At 33.8% G+C, this 21,862-nt stretch overlaps 1 protein-coding gene across 1 annotated transcript in view; it reads right to left on the minus strand.

Annotated features, from left to right (window-relative positions):
* Positions 1–2,640: 2,640 nt before the first annotated feature.
* The window catches only part of LOC125054261 (zinc transporter ZIP1-like), a 36,876-nt gene continuing 17,654 nt past the window's right edge, over positions 2,641–21,862 (minus strand). The window contains exons 2-6 of the mRNA XM_047656011.1: positions 6,534–6,645; positions 5,790–5,931; positions 5,354–5,544; positions 4,552–4,886; positions 2,641–4,179 (exon numbers count right to left, since the gene is read on the minus strand). Coding sequence (XP_047511967.1) covers positions 4,094–4,179; positions 4,552–4,886; positions 5,354–5,544; positions 5,790–5,931; positions 6,534–6,645 — 866 coding nt within the window. The 3' untranslated portion in view covers positions 2,641–4,093. The remainder of the gene's footprint in view (positions 4,180–4,551; positions 4,887–5,353; positions 5,545–5,789; positions 5,932–6,533; positions 6,646–21,862) is intronic.

Below are 21,862 nucleotides of genomic sequence, written 5' to 3' on the forward strand. Positions count from 1 at the left end.
CACTATGAAAAATAACTATATGTTATATCTCTAAGCCTATATTCCAGAGAAAGACAGACAGACAATTTCCTCGTTTTAAATGAAGTATTTGCGTTTTTTAATTAGAAAATTGTTAGTAGACAAACACTGTATGTCGCAAAATGTATTTCGACATTTGTTCATGTGCTCAGACAGGTATCGTTCCGCCTTAGAAGACAATAATTTTTACACAATCTCAGTCAAGATATCATTTTATTATCTCCTAATATCATATACCAGGCTGAGCAAATAGTATCAATGTGACGAATATTCTAACTAGATTAATTTTAGATAAATATCAAATGTTTTAATTAACATATAATCAACAACCAAATTACAGAATATAAAAGTAATACTTAATAACCTTAAAATATAATAACTAAAATATATTATTAAATGGAGTCCCTATAGGCAAGGCTCCGGAGATACAGCTAGATAATTAGTCTAGCTATTCAAAGTGGGAACCTTTGAATAGCTAGTAGACTACTTCTTTGTCCGAAGGAGCTGCCAGCTCTTCGGTCTCCTGTGATGTGACTAACCTATTTGCTATTTCCTTAAGAAAGCGTTTCGAGCTTCTTCCAAGCCAGCAATCTCAAAGTTTGAAGGGGAGATTGCTGAACTTTGGACAGAAGATAGGAAAGCTGGTAAAGCAACATTGGAAATTTTGCGAATCCCTAAACCACCATAACGGATGGGTAGAGATGCTTGGGTCCAAGATTGCTCGTTCAGCTGCATATAAAAAATCGATTCTAAGGTAATTTTGATTAAGTAGTCTACTTGTGACAAAATATAGAATTTTAAGATGCATTGTACATAATATGATCTAATTTCAAGGAGACGGTCAGCAGAATTTTTAAATTTAGTAATTAAATTATCAGAAATAGATTCAACAAATATGAAATAATGTAATATTATTAAAATTTATACCTACATCTTTATTAAAGTCTCAGCAAAAATAAGAAAATATTTTATTCGAAATGGCCACCTTTGGCCTTTATACGGGCCTTTAATCTGTTTGGTCACGAATCTATGGATTTACGCACCGTTTCCAGGGGAAATTTCTCCACTGCAACTTTCTGCACTCAAAGATTATTTAAGTGACTCAATGTCGCCGTATCGTTTAGAGCAGGCCATGTCCTATAAAACTGACCATAATTTGAAGTCTAAAGGGTTGAGGTCTGTGCTAGATAAGGGCCAAGGTCTTCAGTTCTTATAAAGTCCAGAACGTTGGCTTCAAGCCGGCTTGGTTAGGTTAGGTCCTAACCAAGCCGGTACCTTGTAACCAGGTGCAGAATCCTGCTGGAAAGTCCACGGAATATTTAAAAAAAGTGTTATGCTGAGAGGTTTCACAAAATGTTCCAAGACTATATTTTGATACACTTTGGATGAAGTTTTCACTACTTTTTCACAAAAATTTAGTTTTGTGACTCCTTGATAAGACACGCCCCACCAAACCATCACTAACGTAGAATGATGACCACTTTGTACCTTTTCTATCACTTGAGCAGCTTCTTTAGAACTGTGAGCGTACACTTTATCATTTTGCTTATTGTAGTGTTCTTCTTAGCGGGAATCTTCATTTCTCGCGATAATATTCTTTGCTTCCTAATGGGGTTTCGATGAATACATTTTAGCTTTAGCAGCATTAACAGCCCTTGTAGTTCCAACAGCACTAAGCCGCCCCGATCTTTTCTGGTCTTCGACAGACGAAGTGTTGTTGTATCTGTTGATAGTACTAGTACGTATAGATAGCTATACGAGCCTACGGCTGATCCATGCCTATGAAGGTTCTGAAATATGATCGACGGCTCCATATCCACTTTGTGCAAGGCGATCACTGCAATCATATTTTCTTTAACACCCCATTCCATATCATAATGTGAAAACTAACACGAAAACTATATGAAATGGCGCATTATCGAAATTACATAGAAAAGAAAGAGAAGATAGAATAAAATCAGTTTGAAGGTCTGTTTTCCCAAAATAATATGTCAACGCCTGCGAGATAGTGTGAGGTTTAGGTGCCAGGGTTTTAATGGAAAATTTATAGGTGGCATGGCTACAAAACCAAAATGGCCGTTTATGTATGGATCGAGCGCAAAATTTGCCGTATTAATTTGAATAACTACTAAGAAAAATCTGCATACTCAAAATGGACTACAATTTTCATACAACTCGAATGCCAACGGCCTGTTAAAACGGTAGCAGTTGGAATTTCAACGCCATAGAGAAAATTGATCAGAAACTAGAGATATCAACGTTTGTGAATTTTTTTCAATTCAAATTTTGTATGAAAACATTTTGAACTATTTTTTACGAATATTATCATATTTTTTTCGCATTTCACTGTATGGATGCTTTAATTGGTATGTTAGGGCTTTTAAAGTTGCTGCAGTATTGCTGTTGGGGATTTTTAATAATGATAGGCGATATAGACTCAATTTTGGCATGGTTGCGGTGCTGCGACGCGAACTGCGAAGCGCACTTTTTACCTCGATATATACAGTATTACTGAATGCGGGATACTTTTTATTTGTTATTTTAAAACAGGTGCAATTGGTGGTGAAGCTGCCAATGTCTTTTAGCGCGAACAAAGCACTATATTAAAATAATACGCAAGTATATATTTATATAATTTATTATATACATAAAAAAACTTGGCGTAAAAACTATTCTAAGTATTTAGGCATAAAAGTTAGGCATAAAACTTTTGACATTTAAGTAAAGACATTTTTAGTCTTCTCGTCTATGCAACAATAACTGTGATTACTTAATACGTTTTTATTTATTATTATGATTAAGATTTTCTGCAAAGGTTTTGTCTTAGTATCTACTAATTATCACAGACGATGCTTCTATAAGTTTGTGACAAAATTATATGTTCTATAAACTTTAAACTCATAGACAACATATTATGAAGAACACATCATCATTATCTTACACAGATTTAAAACTATTAATGACTTTTATTATAACGATTAACGTTTTAACAATTTATTTGTAGTCATATGCAATATCTAACTTTTCTATCTTAACATTATTGTACTTAGTTATTTCATAGTATAATCACTTTTATATTATAATCTTGATAGTTCGCCTGTTCGTTTGTCTTTGAATTTCAAATAATATTCATAGAAAAGTTTGAGCACAAAGCAAACGTGTCAAATTGTCATTTGATATAAAAATAATTTGTTCGGATAAGATAATCATTGGCATAGGTTTTATAAGGGGAGTCCTCCAGCCTAGAATTTCGAATTAGTAATCCGACATCCAGGAGGTAAGTACAAAACCATTCTTGGGTGGGCGAGCATCTCGGCCTCCCTCTATACACGTCTAAGAACTAATTAGTCCAGAATTATATAAAATTATAAATGTTAAATATTGTTTTTTAAATAATAATATTATGTAGTCTGTATTGCTTTTAAAATTCAAAGACAATATTTGTACAAATCGAACGTTATTTGCAGAATTAATGTAAAACTTAATTATAATTGTTACTGACTAGACAGACTTTCACAAAATCTCCTGTAGTTGCTCTAAAAATACTAGTAAGATTATCGTTTCGTTCCCATAATACGTATTTAAAGATTAGTTTGCCTTTACGTAAATAAAATCCATAAAAATAATATTAAATCTTTAATAAGTATTATGCAACGATACCATCATATTATAACATATTATACCATAACGGCTGCAAGAAAAATATTTCCATACAATATTGGAACCCATACTTTGACTGTTTGAAATAAATTTGACAAGATATTAATATGGCAACAATAGAATCTCGCTGTAGGAGCTAAAAACTTTTTAGTGGGATATAATAATATTATTTTTTTGTTCACATTTGGTTTCTAAAAGTAATAATATATTTTACTTTATTAATTATTGTAAACAGTTGCCTTATAGAGTAGCCAATAGGTCTTATGTTATAATGTAGTCTTGTGCCCTATCCTATTCTTAATTATTATGTGAGCATTCACCGGTTTTCCTTTAGATAGACCAATTACGAATGAGTTAATTAGGTGTAGCCGAATAATTTAAGCTAATTAAGAATAGGACTTACGGAAATATCAATTTAATCATGTGAATGTCCATGGTCTGTTCCGTTTTCATTGGAGGAGTGGTCATGTCCATCTCCGCCATGAGAATGAGTGTGAGGAGCTGAAAAAAATACTTACATGATTACTATGCAAACGGAAATATTCGACTAATTATTACGCGTATATAAGTGATACCTGTATCTTATGTTCCATAATAAACATGTAACAACGTTAGAAAACAAAAGGCGGAATAAAAGAAAGGTACTTTTTGAACTAATTTACAGAATGAGTCGCGCTAGTATCTACTGAGTAAAGTTTATAAGAAAAGAATATTGTCTTGAGTCTAAAATTTAGCATGGATAATTTAGACTCTAAATTATCCATGCTAATTACCATCACCTTTGTTGATCTGTGATACCGTTTCCTCTATTTGGCCATAGGTGGTGCTTAATCTCTTAAATTTATATGTTGAATATATTAATGTTATGCTTACTTAGTAACTGTAATCCGAACATCAAACCGAAGCCGATCAATGCAGCAATGTATTGCAAAATTCCAGATCTGTCGCTCTTCCAGATTTCGAAGAAAATAACATACAGCAAGGTTCCAGACGCCAGGCCTTGTAGTATGACGGAATAGGAACCTGCTGCAGTGGCTCCCTCTCCCCCAACCAGTAGTATACCAATTCCAATACCAAGTGGAGATACTATGGCAAATGTGGTAATGTAAATGATGGCCAAATAAGTCTTGGTACGAGTTGCAATTAACTCTACACCAATGCAAAAGGCTATGACAAGTTTGTGTGCAGAAATCGCTCCAAGCATATACCTGAGGAATAAAATATAATGTTATTAAAACTTTAGATAATAATGACTACGCTGATTGTTCTGTATATTTTTATCTCTGCCTTAGTAAGTTAATCCTTACTATTAAGAAAAGTGACACCTAGTGGTGAAAAGACGAACTAAAATATTTGGATTAGAAGATAAAGAAACTAAATTAGCAAATACGTGCGAGTGTATTTTATACGCATAGGCTTAGCATCAAAGCTATGGGTCACAAAATCTAATTTAAGTCTGTATATTTTTATTTCTGCCTTATTGCGTTAATCCTTACTATTAAGAATAGTGACACCTAGTGGCGAGAAGACAAACAATTTTTTTTTATTAGACGATAACGAAACTATTAGCCAATACGTGCGAGTATGTTTTATACGCATGGGTTTAACATAAAAGTTATGGGTCTCAATATCTAATTGAAGTTACGAAAATACGTATGAAAATTGTCGTACGTACCATACATTTGATGTGCTGGATTCCAAGCCTACGGCAAGGCCTTCAAACAGTTCATGTATAGACAGGGCAAGTACAATCAGAAGTCCACGGAGGGCAGCCGTTACGCTATCCACATCATTGATGGGCATATGACTATGTCCATTAGCGTGGCTATGCCCATGACTGTGGTCAGCGGTGTTGACTTCGATGTCCTGAGGAAATTATGCATTTGTTAGCTTATAAGCTATTGTAATTCGTAAACATGAGAAAGCCAATTTTATTCAATTTAGTTTAAATATTGTTTTTTTGTTTGAACTAACTTAACCCGAAATTCTACCTACCAAGTTGTTTTACCGGGATCCGAAGCCAAGATCTCTAGGTTACAGGCATGCATTAGCTATGTCACAAAAACTGAGGCCTTGTTATATTGTATGAAGATAATATTTTGACCACTCACCTTTCCCTTAGTAATAGATGAGGGGTCAATGAGATCTGATGTAGAATTGGTGACACTATGTACGCCTTTTTCTTCAGTCCTGTTGCTCCTCCTAATACTGAGGTTTCGAACCAAAGGTGCCACAGAACCGTTGCTCTTCTCTCTGCACAATAATTACCAATGTCATAAATAAAACTTCGTGTTTAATAAAACCTCGACACTTTTTGGGCACAAATGGTGAAAATAATAATACATGAATTCGCTGAAAAATCATTTAAATTGAAAATTAAAGACAAAATTATACTGTATTTATGGTAAATGTATATTTTTCGTACTGAAAAGAGATGTACAGGACGATAAAAGAAAAGATGGACAGATTACGTTATAGAACTAGCGGGGAAAAACTGCATGAATGTTGCTTAAGGCCAAGAGAAATTGAAAAATATAGAGGAGGTTTTTATCTCATTTTTTTAGAACTTATACTAACCCAACTAAATATTAAGAAATGTAAACTAACAAATTGTTGTATGGATTCATTAAAAAAGCTTTAATAATTATAATTATATTTTTTTACATCATTAGGTACTATAGCAATAAATAAAGTAGGTACTTCGTATTATCGTCAGTACGTATTTTATAATAAAGGCCCATTTATATGGAGAGAGTTCATCGCCTCGAAAGGTAATTAATTTAATCAAATTTGAGATCGTTGTAAGAAATTCTGAGGATTTTCTTAACAATGAGTCCAAAGAAAATATTATTTACCTGTGATCTAGGTACATGTGCACCAACTCTTCTACGAGATACATGATGAAAAATCCACTGCACATAAGTAGAGAAGCTAGAGGAAAGTCGAACTTTTGCATGTAGCCATCAGCTGGAAATAAAAAAAAATCTTTGTAGGCAATTCATATATACGTGCGTAAATAAATACGGGGCATAAACGCAAAATCAAACAACTCCCCGATCCTAGTGCTTTTTAGTAATCGTGGTTAGAAAGTATAGATAAGTTTCTTTGAAAACTCGCGTTTATTTGAGATTTTTTTTAATTGTACTCGCATTAACCAAAATCATTTTTGTAGTTTTGCGCGTCTTTGAACTTTTTGATAACATTAATAAAAATTAATGAGTGGTGATGAGTCGTCCCTTTATAATTTGAGAACTATTTTTTTTACACAGCTCACAAAATCATTAGTGGAAATTTCGGCATCTAACAGATTAGTGCGCATGTTTCGGTTCGTGGATCTACTTATCTTTAGTAGGTAAAAACAAAACCTCTCCAAATAAATGCCAGCCTAATACAGAGAATTATACATAACCTATGCGGTATGCCTAATACACATCAAAGACACTCTTGTAAGATTGATGACATAAAAACACACAAACATATTCCGCACAATACTAATTAACATAATTTTTAAAATACGATCATTCTTCCAATCTTACTTAATATAATACGGAGGTACTATGGAAATGTCATCAGTATTTCATTATACGTACGGAGAAATTTCATCAACAAACTGCCCAAAAGACAGAAATAAATTGGTTGAGAGCAAGTTCGACATAATTGAAGACATTGACCTACGATATTTCTTTGTTACGCAAGACGTAACACGTCATACTTTGGCATTGCTTTATTGAGTAATAAAGTTATAACTTGACTACTCTATATGAATAAATTATTGAATAAAAAAATATATTTATGATTTATGCTTATGATAAAAAAATACAACAGTATACAGTGACTGGTCGTACGTGAATTCGTATATGCGGTGATGTTAATTATTTCGACTATGTGTTTGCGTGTTGTTCCCACGAGAATGTAAGTGCGTACTCCTATTTCACCATGCCTCCTGCTGATAGAGGACAACTCTTTGTTTTTAATTTATGTTATTATTATTATTACTTAAGATGTCATGTGGAACATGGTTTAATGGTTGCAGCTCCTTACAAACGTTGTGTAAAAAAACAACAATGCGATTAAAAAGAGTGGCGGAGAGTTTATTGCCAGTTCTTCTCTTCCGTTCTACGCCCTTGATTTGAGAACTGGCACTAAATATAAAATTAGAAGCATTAATATGTATTTTTTTACTGACAAGTCATAAGTGTGCAATGTGTTACCTACATGATTAAATGATTTTTGAATTTTAATCGCGTCGCTCGTCATTACTTTGACAATACCAATATAAAATGTAATTAAGTTTTTAAGACGCATTCAAACAAAGAGCATCGAATAATTGGAGGAAAAATCGTAACGTCATTATCAAATATTCAAATCGTCTTTGTTATACAAATTGGCTATTATATTTGCGTTCGCTAAACAATGCATGCGAGACGCACTATGAATATTTTAACGTACCTACCTACAATTGATCCTCAATCAGACTAGAATTTGACAGCTTTGCCTACATATTACTAATCCCTAAGACGTCTCACCGTCGTTCTCTTAGTGGTCGCCTAATATTAAAAAAATTAAACAAAAATTCATTATAAATAAAGCGAACTAGAGTTGCCTACCGTTATGGTAATGTGATGCTTAAAGAGTTAATAATTAATTCTTAGTTAAAATACCAAGAATATTTATAATGTTACAATGAAAAAAAAACAGATAAAGTCGAGACGAGAATTTGTATTAACAGTATGAACGTGTACATTTACGGTAAATTTACGAGATAATTTCTCATATTTTTTATTACATTTTACGGTAAGGTATCATTCACTTTTTAATTATTGCATTAAGCTATACTTTATAGTATATTGTTTTCTGTAAATAATTGATAATTAAAAAAAGAAATCAGTGGCGTTACAACCTCTTTAGGTCTGGGCCTCAGATTTCTGAATCTGTTTCATGATCATTTTTCAATCTAATAGGCAAGTAGGAGATCAGCCTCCTGTGCCTGACACACGCCGTCGACTTTTTGGGTCTAAGACATGTCGGTTTCCTCACGATGTTTTCCGTTGAGCGAATGTTAAATGCGCACATAGAAAGTCCATTGGTGCACAGCCGGGGACCAAAGCTACGACCTCAGGGATGAGAGTCACACGCTGAAGCCACTAGGCCAACACTGATCGAAATAACTGATAATATTAATATACATATAATAAGAACAGTATCCTGGTTTAGAAACTTTTTAAGCCTAAGGTTGAAATTCGGAGTGCACTTCATCTTCTTACGTTTAACTTTATTATATATTCTTAGACCAATAGGTCGACCTTGCTACCGCTGGATCTACAGAGTTGAGGAGGACCTGCTGCAGCTGGAAGCCAGCTATTGGCAGGAGGAGACACAGGACAGAGCGTATATTCTTAAGATAAGTGTACTGTTTTAACTTTAAGTACGCTTTATAATATGTGTAGGACAAAAAATAAGAAAACGTCGAAAAGTCGACGCATAATTTGCCAGTTTTTGCGTGGTTCTCGTGTATTTTAGTATTCTTTTAGTATAAAATAATCTCTACTGCGCATCTAGTAACAATTGTCAGTATATTTACAGTGTTCGGTATATATATGTGTCGTATAATTTGAAGACTTTACTTCGTATTGTCATTGAAATATGCTCAATATGATAAGCAGGATAATATTTATTTAGGATACTGCTCGTACAGTTTTTCAGTGCTTTAGACTTCAAATAAAAAATAAAACAAAACAGCTCATACTTTTTTATCTTTTTATTACATTTGACAGAAAGAGACGAATGTTAATAGTTTAATAGGCAGATATAGCTTTATCCATATTCACCGTTTAACTAAAGTATGTCTGTGTTCTTCATAGCGTCAATTAAAGGAAACCGAAGGTATAATTATATAATTACTGCTTCTTCTACTGCTACTACCCATTAAAAATGGGCATTGCCGGCCTTTGAGGAAGGAGTATACTCTTTCTTTAAACAAGTGGAGGTCGTATCTCTCAGGGAAAACCCCACCAGAAGTTGATTCCACAGTTCGCTAGTTCGCAAAAGAAAAGAGTTATTTTAAATATTAGTTTTTTTTTATAAAACGGGGGGCAAACGGGGAGGAGGCTCACGTGATGTTAAGTGATACCGCCACTTATGAACCGCCTCTCAATACCAGAGGGCTTGCGAGTGCGTTGCCGGCCTCTTAATTATTGTATTGGATATAAGAATAAAATGTATTATTGAAATATTTATTACTTTAATCGTCAATTGTTATGAATGAAAACTTCCCTTGACATGTCGAATTACTCCGCGCCAAAGGTATAGTTGTAATCGGTGACCTAACATTGACTTGGCCTCAAATAAAAGTTATTTGGAACCTCTTCAAGTATTTCGTCCAAGGAAACACGAAATGTCGTCAAGTTTCAAGTGAAATAAACTTTAGCCTCTTGAATTTTTCGACATTGGTTTCACTTTTATTCACGGAATTGATTTGTTTTTGTTAATTTTAAATCTATTTTATCGTTACGAAATCGAAAATATATTTGAATCTCAAATCATATTAAAACCATTGCCATAAATATAACTTGTATAAGTACTTTATAATATCAAGATATTTAACTCTTCGTCTGAAATAAATATTTTCCAAATAGAGACAGAGGAAATACTATATGTGTGGGATAGAGGCTATTACATGATGTCGGAGTTTAATCTTAGGATTTCCCCAAGCGCAAAACGTCAAATTAGAGTTCTTGGAAGTGATTTGTTTTTCCACTGTCAAGCTCGGAAAGCTTAAAAATCAAACCGGTTGTAACATAGTTAATATGCAATATTTTTGATACGCACTATCGTAAGGCTTTATTCTTTTAGCAGTCGAATAAACAACACGCAGATAATGATAATGATTTGAACTGGGGACAAACAGGCAAGAGGCTCATCTGATGTAAACTCTCAGCCCTATAGGGCACGCGAAGGTTTTGCCGGCCTTTTGAAATTTGGTACGCTTCTTTCCTGAAGGACCCTAAGTCGAATTGGTTCGTAAAAACTTTAGTGAGCAGCTGATTCCACTACGCAACGCCAAGGGATCAAGCCGTTTGGAAAATTTACATACAACATATAATGTTTAAAGAACTTTATTTCTCATTACAGAAATTATTTTTTATTTACATGAGAAATTTTATATTATATACGATCGAGCTACACGTCGCCATCAGCTAGCCCAATTTTAGTCTAATGGGCTCATTCTGATGTGTATCTTTAATGCCCTTTTCAACTGATTAATAACGCTATTGTTACGAACCTTAGATGGCAACTGATTAAACAATTGCACACCCTCATACCTAATAGACCTCTTTAAATAATTTGTGCGCCATACCCATATACTATTACGAAACCTTTTATATTCTATTCAATCGTATAATATATCCTGTTAAAGATTTTGATAAAGTGGATGTTGTTATGAGGCAGTGACTAAAACTTGTTTTTAAAACTAACAAACTTTATTTAAAATTATGTTTACAAAAACTAACGTTGGAGTTCGAATATGGAATAGAAGTGCCTTTGAAAGGATCGGGATTTGGTACTTAAAGGTTTGGGTAGGAGTAGGGATACATTAGGGGAACAAACAATGTCATTAGGTACTTAACTATAACTTATCACTACATGAACATATGGTTAAACTTATACAAGGCAAAAAATAACAGTTGAAAGTTTAATAATATAGTGGGGACCACATAACACCTCCCCCCTTAAAATAAAGGTTGCGCCTGTTGGCGTGAACTTTTTGAAGAAGTTTGTTGGGCGTCCTCTTCCTCGTCGTCCGAGCTGATGCAAGCCGTCGTCGTCGTCGTCGTATTGTATGTAGACATCGGGATTTCTATTTGTTGTCGTCTTCGGGATTGGTCGAAGCAATTATTAAATATTTGAATGCATCCTTGTTCGTGAGGGTTTCTTCTTGGGTAAAAGTATTTGAAGAGGTTGCAACAATTGCAAAACTTGTAAAGAGTATAAATAAGAAGGACTGATCCAAGTGATAAACTCATTAGAGTGAAATTGTATGGATGTTCTTGAATGATATATTTGTCTTGATTTAGTATTTTAGAGTGATGTTTGATCTCGTCTTTAATAGTATTGAGAGAGTCTAAGGAAACATCGTTAATTTGGATAGGTACGAGTCTTGGATTATAAAGATCTGGAGTTCCTTCGATGCAGCGATTTTCCACGTCGACAGTAACAATGGGATGACTTATGTTTTTCGATTTCGAGTCTTCAGCGATGAGTGTAACCATTGGTGTATAAAATTTGCATGCAGGTTGTAGCAGAATTATTCCGTGTCCAAATATTTCGCCATGTGTAGTTTTTCCGTTGCATTCCATAGCATATGTAATTTTCTTCGAAAGTATGAAAATCCATTTGTTATTTTTTAATGGATGAAATGTGTTGAAATGCGCAGAGAATGTGGATACCTCGCAGTTTTGAGGTATGTCTTTAGAATTCGTCAGCAAGATGGAGACTTCGCAGATTGGTTGTGCGTTTGAGTTGAAGATTGTGACCTTACTGCATACATGAAGGTTTGGAGAGAATTCATGACACTTATCCACGGAGTTCGTCGTCAGGTAGCGTTGACTGTTTTTGCTGATAGCAAGATACATGTGCTCAGGTAGGATTGTGGAATATAAGGAGGACTCAGGATGTTTTATAGGAATTGAAATTAAATGGTATAAGGTAAATATGTCATTTTTGACTAAAGGAAAATTTAATATATATATAACTTTGTTCATATAAATATATGATGTAATTGTGGCAGAGTTTAGAATTTTATGAATGTTTTGAAGACTCACGGTTGCCACTAGGTTACCTGATGTTCTAGCATGACTTGATGCTAATAATTCTTTGTAAAGACTTACTGACGATATGACCGAAGGATGAACTGCTCCCGATTTAATAAATAAAATGCTCGCAACGATATCATCAATTTGTTTTTCTAGAGACGTGACGAGTTCTAGAATTTGTATAGAAACAGTTGAGATCTGTTCAGATACACTGAGATTAAAAAGTAAAGTATTCGTTGAGTTAATATAGGAGTTAATTTTCATTAAATTTTCATTGATCATGTGTTCATCGTATGAAATTTTTAAAATGGTATTGTTAAAGTTAGTAATGGTTGAAGAAAGAATTTGGAGTTGTTGTTTTAAAATATCATTCGTAGAAATTTGTTGCTTTTCTAAGAGATCTATACATTCATTATAGTATTCGGCATCTTTTGCGTCTGGTGTACCAATGAGCCATTTTAGAACTGAGCTTAGACCGTCTATAAGTTCGCGCTTGAAACGCTTGTCGCTTGTGTAATATTGAAATTCATCCAACCTTGAGTCTATATTCATAATACTTAATTTAATAAAAGAACTGGTAGTATCGACGTTAGGTAAATTAGAATTTTGTTTGATTATAAAATTATAACTATTTACTAATCGTTTTAGAGAATCCCTCGATAAGAATAATGGTTCGATATCTCTATATATAATGAGTTTCCAAGAACTTTCCGACACTAGAACTTCACCAACTTCTTCATAATATAGTCCTGAGTTTGAAGGTATATTTTGTATGTGGGTATCCCCGACAACAAAGGTTGTGGAGTACCTGAAATATGGAAATAACTATTTTGTAAAATATAATATTGAAAGAAATATAATAATATTCAAGAATTAGACTACGACCTATTCAGAATTCTAATTAGAATTAAACCTATTTGTAACTATTTTCTTTATAATTATATAAATTTTGTATAGTATAATGTAAAATAATTTTTTTATTATAGAACATATGATAAAACTAAAATAAGGATTATTCATGTGTGTATAAAACGAATGTATATAATTAGGATTCTCCTCTCCGTCGGATATAGTATTGGGAAATGCCATAGCAATTGGTAAACTGAAATAGAATTAAAATTGGTTTGTAAAAAAAAATCTAGTAACGATAATTATTCTAAATAATTTATGATTCGTGCGATGGTCTTAAACGATTTGCATGCACTATTTGGTTTCTTCCATTCTTTCTGATAATGTAATTTTCATTGAATCCTATTCTGACAATAAGATAAGGACCTTCCCATTTCGAATCTAAGTTATTAGGGTTAGGCACCTTGAGCATTACGTAATCGCCTACGTTATACTTAGCGATGTTTCTAATATTTTTATCATAACGTTCTTTAGCTTTTTCCTTCATCGCTTGTAAGTTACGTAAAGCAACGTCACGAGAAACTTTGAGTCGTTCATTAAGATCATGTAAATAATCACAGGTTGTATATTCGTTTAATTCTTTTAGAGAGTAGAGTGATCGAGGTTTATACCCAAAAAGTAATTCATGAGGCGTGAAACCCAATGATTGATTAACTGCTGTGTTATGACATATAACTGCGAAAGGAATTATTTGATCCCAATTGCAATTATTTTTCTTATGATACGATCGTATATGATCTCTAAGAGTAGCATGGAAACGTTCTATAGAACCATTACTTTGAGGGTGGTAAGCTGTGCTCAATGTATGATTTGAACCTAACAATTTCATTAATTGTTTTATGATGCTATTTACAAATTCTGTTCCTTGATCTGAGTGAAATCGTTTGGGAACGCCGTAATGTTGACAGAAGATTAATAGAGTCTTTGCTACGGTAATTGCTTGTTTATCTACAATAGGATAAGCTTGTACAAACCTTGTTAAATCATCTTGTAAGGTTAAGATGTACTTATTAGAGTCATGGGTTACTTCCGAATAAGAAACTAAGTCGATAGAGACACGTTCAAAAGGTTCAGTGGATGATGAAGTTATTACCATTGGAGCTTTATAAGTTTTTCTTTGTATCTTACTCCGTTGGCAAATTTGACATTTGTCAATGTAATTTTTAATAGTGTCGGTCATACCTTTCCAAAAATACTCTGATCTTATTTTTCGTGTGGTTTCAACTATACCACGGTGACCAGACAAAGGGTCATCATGAAAAGATTTTAAAATAGAAGGAATATCTTCAGGATTAGGAGTCTTCACTTTGTTTTCACAGATAGTAATCTTACAATTATAAATGTCTGCTAAATAAGATGTAATATGTAGTTGTTCATTGCCTTTTAATTTACAAGTTGCGTCATCTTTTAAGTCAGGTACGTAAAGTGATTTCAAATCGTTATTCTGTAAACAGCTAAGAAGTCACTTAAAATAGCTTTCAGAATCCCAAGGATCGAAATATAAGGGTCGAGAATAGTTAAAGTAAATGTTTTGTTTTTTGTTGGAAACCAATAAGTCAGTTTCGTAGAGTGCTTTAGACTTTTTTAGAAATGGTTCCACTTGAGAACACATTGAAATAGCTTCGTTGTAAAGATTGTTCTTATCGGAAATGTCACAAGAAATAGCAATAAATATGTCTTTATGTCGTTCGTCTAACAGCTTATCTGGTGAAATATGTAGATTTGGAGTGTCGAAACTATAATCTGAAATTTCTGTAAAGTGTTGATAGTTTAATTGTAAATAGTCGTCGTGAGAATCGATTTCGTTCTTATCAGTATTTTTGTCACAAGTTAAGTCAATAGTATTTGTGTTAAGAATTGAAGGCCTAGAGAGTGCGTCGGCATTAGTATTATTTTTACCAGCTTTATAAATTACTTCGTATTCATATTCTTCGAGTTTGAGACGCCAGCGAACGAGACGACTTCCAGGGTCTTTTATAGAGAAAAGCCATGTTAATGGTTTATGATCGGTAACGATCTTGAACTTTCTACCAAATAAATAGGGACGAAAATGCTTAACAGCCCAAACTATGGCTAATAATTCACGTTCAATGGTGGAATAATTTGATTCTGCTTTGTTGAGAGTACGTGATGCATACGCAATAGGTAGATCTTTACCTATTTGCCCTTGCGATAAAACAGCGCCAATCGCATGAAGAGAAGCGTCTGTTGTTAAAATAAATTCTTTAGTAAAATCAGGATATTGTAAAATAGGAGGATTGGTAAGGAGATGTTTGCATTCTTCAAAGGCTGATTGTTGAGTTTCACCCCAAACAAAAGGAACATCTTTCTTAAGGAGACTAGTTAAAGGTTTTGTTAGACTACTAAAATTAGAAATGAAACGGCGATAATAGCCGGTTAGGCCAAGGAAAGACTTGATGTCTTTGCATGATTTGGGAACTGGAAAATTATCGACTGCGTGAACTTTATCAGGATTAGGTTTTACACCTTCGCTAGAAATTATATGCCCTAGATAGGCTACTTCTTTCCTAAGGAATTCACACTTATCTGGTTGAACTTTTAAGCCATTTTTCCTAAGTCGATTGAAGACTTCGTATAGCTTTTGTTCGTGTTCTTGTAAACTAGAGGCGAAGACTACTATGTCATCTAAGAAGACAAAGCAACGTTCACCTTGTAATCCATAGAGTACGCTATCCATAGCACGTTGAAAAGTTGCTGGAGCATTCTTTAATCCAAATGGCATTCTTAAAAATTCATAATGTCCATACGGAGTATTAAAGGCAGTTTTAGGAATATCGTTTGATTCGAGTTCGATTTGGTGGAATCCAGAGGCGAGATCTAAAGTAGTGAAGTAAACAGAATGTCCTAACTTGTCGAGTATATCTGTAATGTTAGGTAAAGGATAACTATCACCTATGGTTATATCATTAAGTTCACGATAATCGATAACGACGCGCCATTTTTGTTTGCCGGAGGCGTCTACTTTTTTAGGGACTACCCAGATAGGACTACTCCATGGTGAAGTACTCGGACGTATTATATTTTCATTTAGCATTTTATCGACCTGGGTTTTTACTTCTTGTTGATGTATATGTGGAAACCTATATGTTTTCGTATTAATTGGAATATTTGATGTGGTAGGAATAGTATGCTTAGTATGGTTTGTAAATGTCAGTTTGTCACCTTCTGTATAAAATATGTCAGAATATTCAATTACGATTTTATTTAGGGAGTTTGATTCTTCTTTGTTTAAATGGTCGCCTCTAATGAGGGACCAAACTTTGCTCTGACGATCTGTTTGGGAAATACAATTAAAATTATTTATCTCATGTTGAGTTTGTTCCTTAGTATGTTTGTCAAAGTCAAAAATAGTAACAGGGATGGAAGGAGTGCTAATAATCTTATCTTGTTTGTCTAAATTAATGCAAGTTGTAAGAAAAGAGTTGTTTGCGACGGTCACTAATGAGCGTGGAATAATAATGCCATGATCTAATGTATGTTTTTCAACGATTGCTTCGCCAAAATTCATAGAATTTGTTGTACATCTAATTACTGTTTCCGATCGTTTGTTAATTACTTGTTTTTCGAGGGATACAGTATAGTTCTGTGAATTTAAATCTTGTAGTTTTTCATGTAAATAAAATAAGTCATAACTTTTGACGCCAATTGTTAAGATTTTCGATTGTACTTCAATTTTACAGTCATATTCAGTCATAAAGTCATTACCTAAAATACCGTCAGCTTTTATGTTAAGGTTTGCAACATGAAATTTATGTTTAGGTAAATTGTCAAGGGAAATATTTGCCGTTCCTAAGGTCAGCATCTGAGATTGAGAACTGGAAATACCTTGAATAGAAACTATATTTAATTCGTTAATGCAAGCTAAACCTATTTTATCTTTACGTATGACAGATATACCAGCACCGGTATCAATTAAAAGAGTCACAGGTTTATTATCTATGTAAAATGTAGCATGTAAGAGATTTTCTGGAGGAATATCATTTAAAGCAGAGATTGAAAAAGATTTAATATTCTTGTTGTTTGATTTCGACTTACGTTTATTTTTTTTATAATGGTATTTTGAATTCGATTTAGTAGTAGTATGAGATACAGCGGGTTTACAAGATTCAGCGATATTTTGAGATACAGTGGGGTTAGAAGATACAGTGCGATTTTTAGATTCAGAGGATTTTGGAGATTCATCGTGCTTATAAGAAATAGTAGAATCCGTATTATGACCAAAGGTTTGGGACTGGCTACCCTGTTTGTAGGTCTGTATAAAGCTAGCTTCGAAATCTGTCTGTGTGCAAGCTTCTTTGCATTGCCTCCGATAGGCTGGTTTATTATGCAAGGATGCAGGCACAGTGCTTTGTAACACTCGATTTGATTTTGGAATTTGAGGAAGCATTGAATAGTCTAAAGAGCTGGGTTCATCGAGTAGGAGCTGGTAGCGATTTCCAACGGGTCGCTCATTTCGTTGGTCGCTTCTAAGTTTAAATGGCGGATTGGTGCAGGGAGAGCGCGTTGTTTATTTTGCTCGTTGTATGCTCTCTTGCGACATTCGTTTATTGAATGCCCAATATTTTTACAATAAGCACATGTCTTTGGAGAAAATCTAGGATTAGGAGGCCTGAATGGAATATTTGGGTTTCTAATAGATTGGTAATTATTTTGATATGCATTACTCCTAATTGCTGGCCTAGGAGTTGGAACTGGTCTAAATAAAGATTGCCTAGCTTTGTTCATAGCCCTAATTTGATCTTCTTGCATTGCAAAACGACCTGCTTCTCTCAAGGTATCGAAACCTTTTGTTCTGAGCATTATACCCATGTCTGTAGAGAGACCGTTGAGGAATATGCTTAAGGCGGTTTCCTCGGTGGTTGCTACACGTCCGTCTAATGTTGAATCGCAAATTTCTGAGTGTAGTTTTTCTAAGATTTTGCAACGACAAAGATCTACTCTATGATAAAATTGGGTTAAGGACTCATCATGTCTCTGGAAAATCGATTGAAGTTCTAAATTCAAATGTTGAATCGTCTTGGTATTCGCGAATCTCTCAATAAGAAATCTCTTTAGTTCATCCCACGTCTCGTAAGTTTTACACCGAACTTCTGAGGCCGCGATGCCTTTAATATTATTTAGAGCACAAGTTAACAAAGTCTCCCGTTCAAACGGAGATGACAGTTTAAACACAGTATCACAGGACCTAATGTAACCGTAAATTTCATCGTGATTGTTTGTGTCGAATATAGGAATAAGATTTATAAGAGTTTGAATATTAACTGGTGATGCCTTCATTATGCTTTCGGTCTTTAATGACATGATGATTATTAAAATGTAGAATGCGTGTGTAGTTAAATATGAATAATGTAATTAAATGAAATATAAGATATAGTAATACAGGATAATATATATAAAACACACAAAATATGGAAATATAGGAAAAGAATGAGCCACAAGTAAAATGCCACTTACCACAGTAACACGAACCACAAGAGCATAGTATCGGCGAAAACTATTAAAAGCCTAAGGCTACCGTACTAGGCGATGCTAGTCCTTTGTACGTTTGCTTCGTCTTACTACACAAGTAGATCCTACCGACTGCGCCAAATTTGTTATGAGGCAGTGACTAAAACTTGTTTTTAAAACTAACAAACTTTATTTAAAATTATGTTTACAAAAACTAACGTTGGAGTTCGAATATGGAATAGAAGTGCCTTTGAAAGGATCGGGATTTGGTACTTAAAGGTTTGGGTAGGAGTAGGGATACATTAGGGGAACAAACAATGTCATTAGGTACTTAACTATAACTTATCACTACATGAACATATGGTTAAACTTATACAAGGCAAAAAATAACAGTTGAAAGTTTAATAATATAGTGGGGACCACATAACAATGTGTTATTGCCACGTGAAATTTCATACATTGTAATTGATTATCTTTATTTTTAAATAGCGCTGAAACCGTGACAAATGCACTTTACAGACATTCACTCGATAAGATTAACCTTGACAATATCGAAGGCGTAAGGTTAAAAAGATTATAGAACAATGAAACATATCAAAAAATATTATCGCTTTTACATTTTGTATGAAACAAAAGCTTCTATGGGCTTTAGATTTGTTACGTGATCATTCGCTATTTCTAATAGGCAAATAGATCGGCCTTCTATGACTGACACACGCCATAGACTCTTCGGATCTAAGGCATTTATTTAACAGTTTATTGAAAATCCACAGCTTTTTTTAGCCAAATTGGATTACAGCATATATATGAAAAAAAAATTGTATTAACAAGACAATTCACTAATTATATGTGTAATGTTCACACAACCGTGAGGTGTGTGCGTTTTACGAGTAATGTGAATTAAAAATCCATTCGATTTGATTATTCGTCGCAAGCGTTTAGAGATTTTTATTTTTTTGACAAAATAAGCTCCCATTAGGATTACTCCAATGCGGCAACTATTTACCTTTAAATCACATACAAACCAATACATACATATAGAAAGAATCAACACAACATTTAACAGTAATAGATTAAAATATTTACAAAAAGACTATTTCTTACAGTAAAGGAGCTGACATGAAGCCGACCTTTTGACAGTTCACTAAGGGAACAATTAAAAAAAAAGAGCATAGCACCAAGATAGGGAATGTGAAATAGCTCATTATAGCTATTCTATAATCAGTTCTATAAAAGTTATCTGGACTCATTTATTTGACTTGATACTTCGGTGCGATAATCGATTAAAGCTCAATTACAAAAACGTCATTGTAATTCGAATCGAGGCCACGCGCACCTTGATGATATCCAATTACAATAATTATCTAACATATTTTATTTCATTGATCACCATCCGTATTATAAGAAACTTTATTTCATTTATTCACTTTTAGTTTTAAGTTTTTTATGAACGACCAAAACAACTCTTGGGACTTTTGAGGAAGAAAGGTTTATATTTTGATCTTCATTTGTTTATATATATATTTTTGCATTATATCGAAAACCTTACAGTACAATGTCGGGAATTTATAGGTATAACATTGGATTTGGGTTGATTTACAAATAAACAGTAAGTGTTTTTTTTATAGAACAAACCAAAGGGGCAAACGGGCTCACCTGATATTAATTGATACTCTCAATATCAAAGGGGTCGTGAGAGCGTTGCTGCCCTGCGATTCTGTAACTCACTATTCGAACTCACACAGCGATAAACAATAAAATACAAGCTCCCACCTTTTCAGCATGCCAAATCATAAAATGACTGCTTCACGACTGATTTGAGAGCGACCGCCGATGCGAAAACCGCTGTGTGAGTTCGAAAAGTGAGTTACAGAATCGCAGGGCTGGACTTTTTAATATTTATGTATGCTTATTCATATGCTATTTATGACGACGGGCTTTTTGCATGTTCTTTTTAATACTTAGTTGATTCAACAATCAATGATTGACATTAATGTCACGCAAGGCACGGCGTCTTGATCGACGTGCGTACTGAATATTTTTTTATGTACACTAACCGTATACGCAGGACAGTGTATCTGACATTTTAATACAGCTCCAAAGCCTAGGGAGTAGTGTTGTTAGTGAAAAAAAGTAGTAATGTTAGTAAAGATCTTTTCAAAAGTACGAAAAGCCTTATTGCTTTTATTATTAATAGCTGCGAACACGCTTTTGCAACAATTCCTTTGTTGTTCGAGTCTACATTGACGTAATAGTTTTATCAGCATTCACTTCCGCAATATATTGTCATAACTGATTGAAAATGTTTTTATGTTAACTGAAAACTTTTTTTTTTTTAATAAAAAATAAAAATATGTTCATACTTTTAGTACGCGTTCGTCTTTAAATATATTCATTGTAAAGTCTAATAGTATTTCGTTTTTTTTGTCATTTGTTTGTAATAGTTACCAGAGACAAACAGACACAGACTACAAAACAAAATAGGTTCTATTAGTATAGATGTTAATTACGATTCTATTTATAAAACAGGAGGCAAACGGGCTGGCTCATCTGATGTTTAGTTATTACATCTGGTATTCCACCGACCATGGACGCTCTCACTACTAATGAACTCGCGAGTGCGTTGCCGGCCTTTTATGAATTGGTACGCGCTTTTCTATCACTGGATAGATTACGTCACTAAGGAATGGGAACAAAGATTTTGTATGACAATTATTCCCGCTCTATAAACTTAAATTCTCTTTGGGTAAATGACGTAACATTTGTAGTTGGGAAAACCGAATTTGCATGATCCGGCAGTGCATGCTAATGCATCTTGGTTTAGTAGGCTCAAATCACCCGTATTTAGGCACGTTGAATATTTTAGTATTGTTTGTGAGTTTAAGTTAAAAATATCACGTACGCGTTGTGCAATGTCCGAGCATGTGCTTTGTAAGTGCGAAATGAACTCAATTACGTCATTACCGGGGTTTTTCACTTTTATAACTTAACAC

The sequence above is a fragment of the Pieris napi genome, chromosome 12 (assembly GCF_905475465.1).
Source record: "Pieris napi chromosome 12, ilPieNapi1.2, whole genome shotgun sequence".
In the NCBI taxonomy this organism is placed as follows: Eukaryota; Metazoa; Arthropoda; class Insecta; order Lepidoptera; family Pieridae; genus Pieris; species Pieris napi.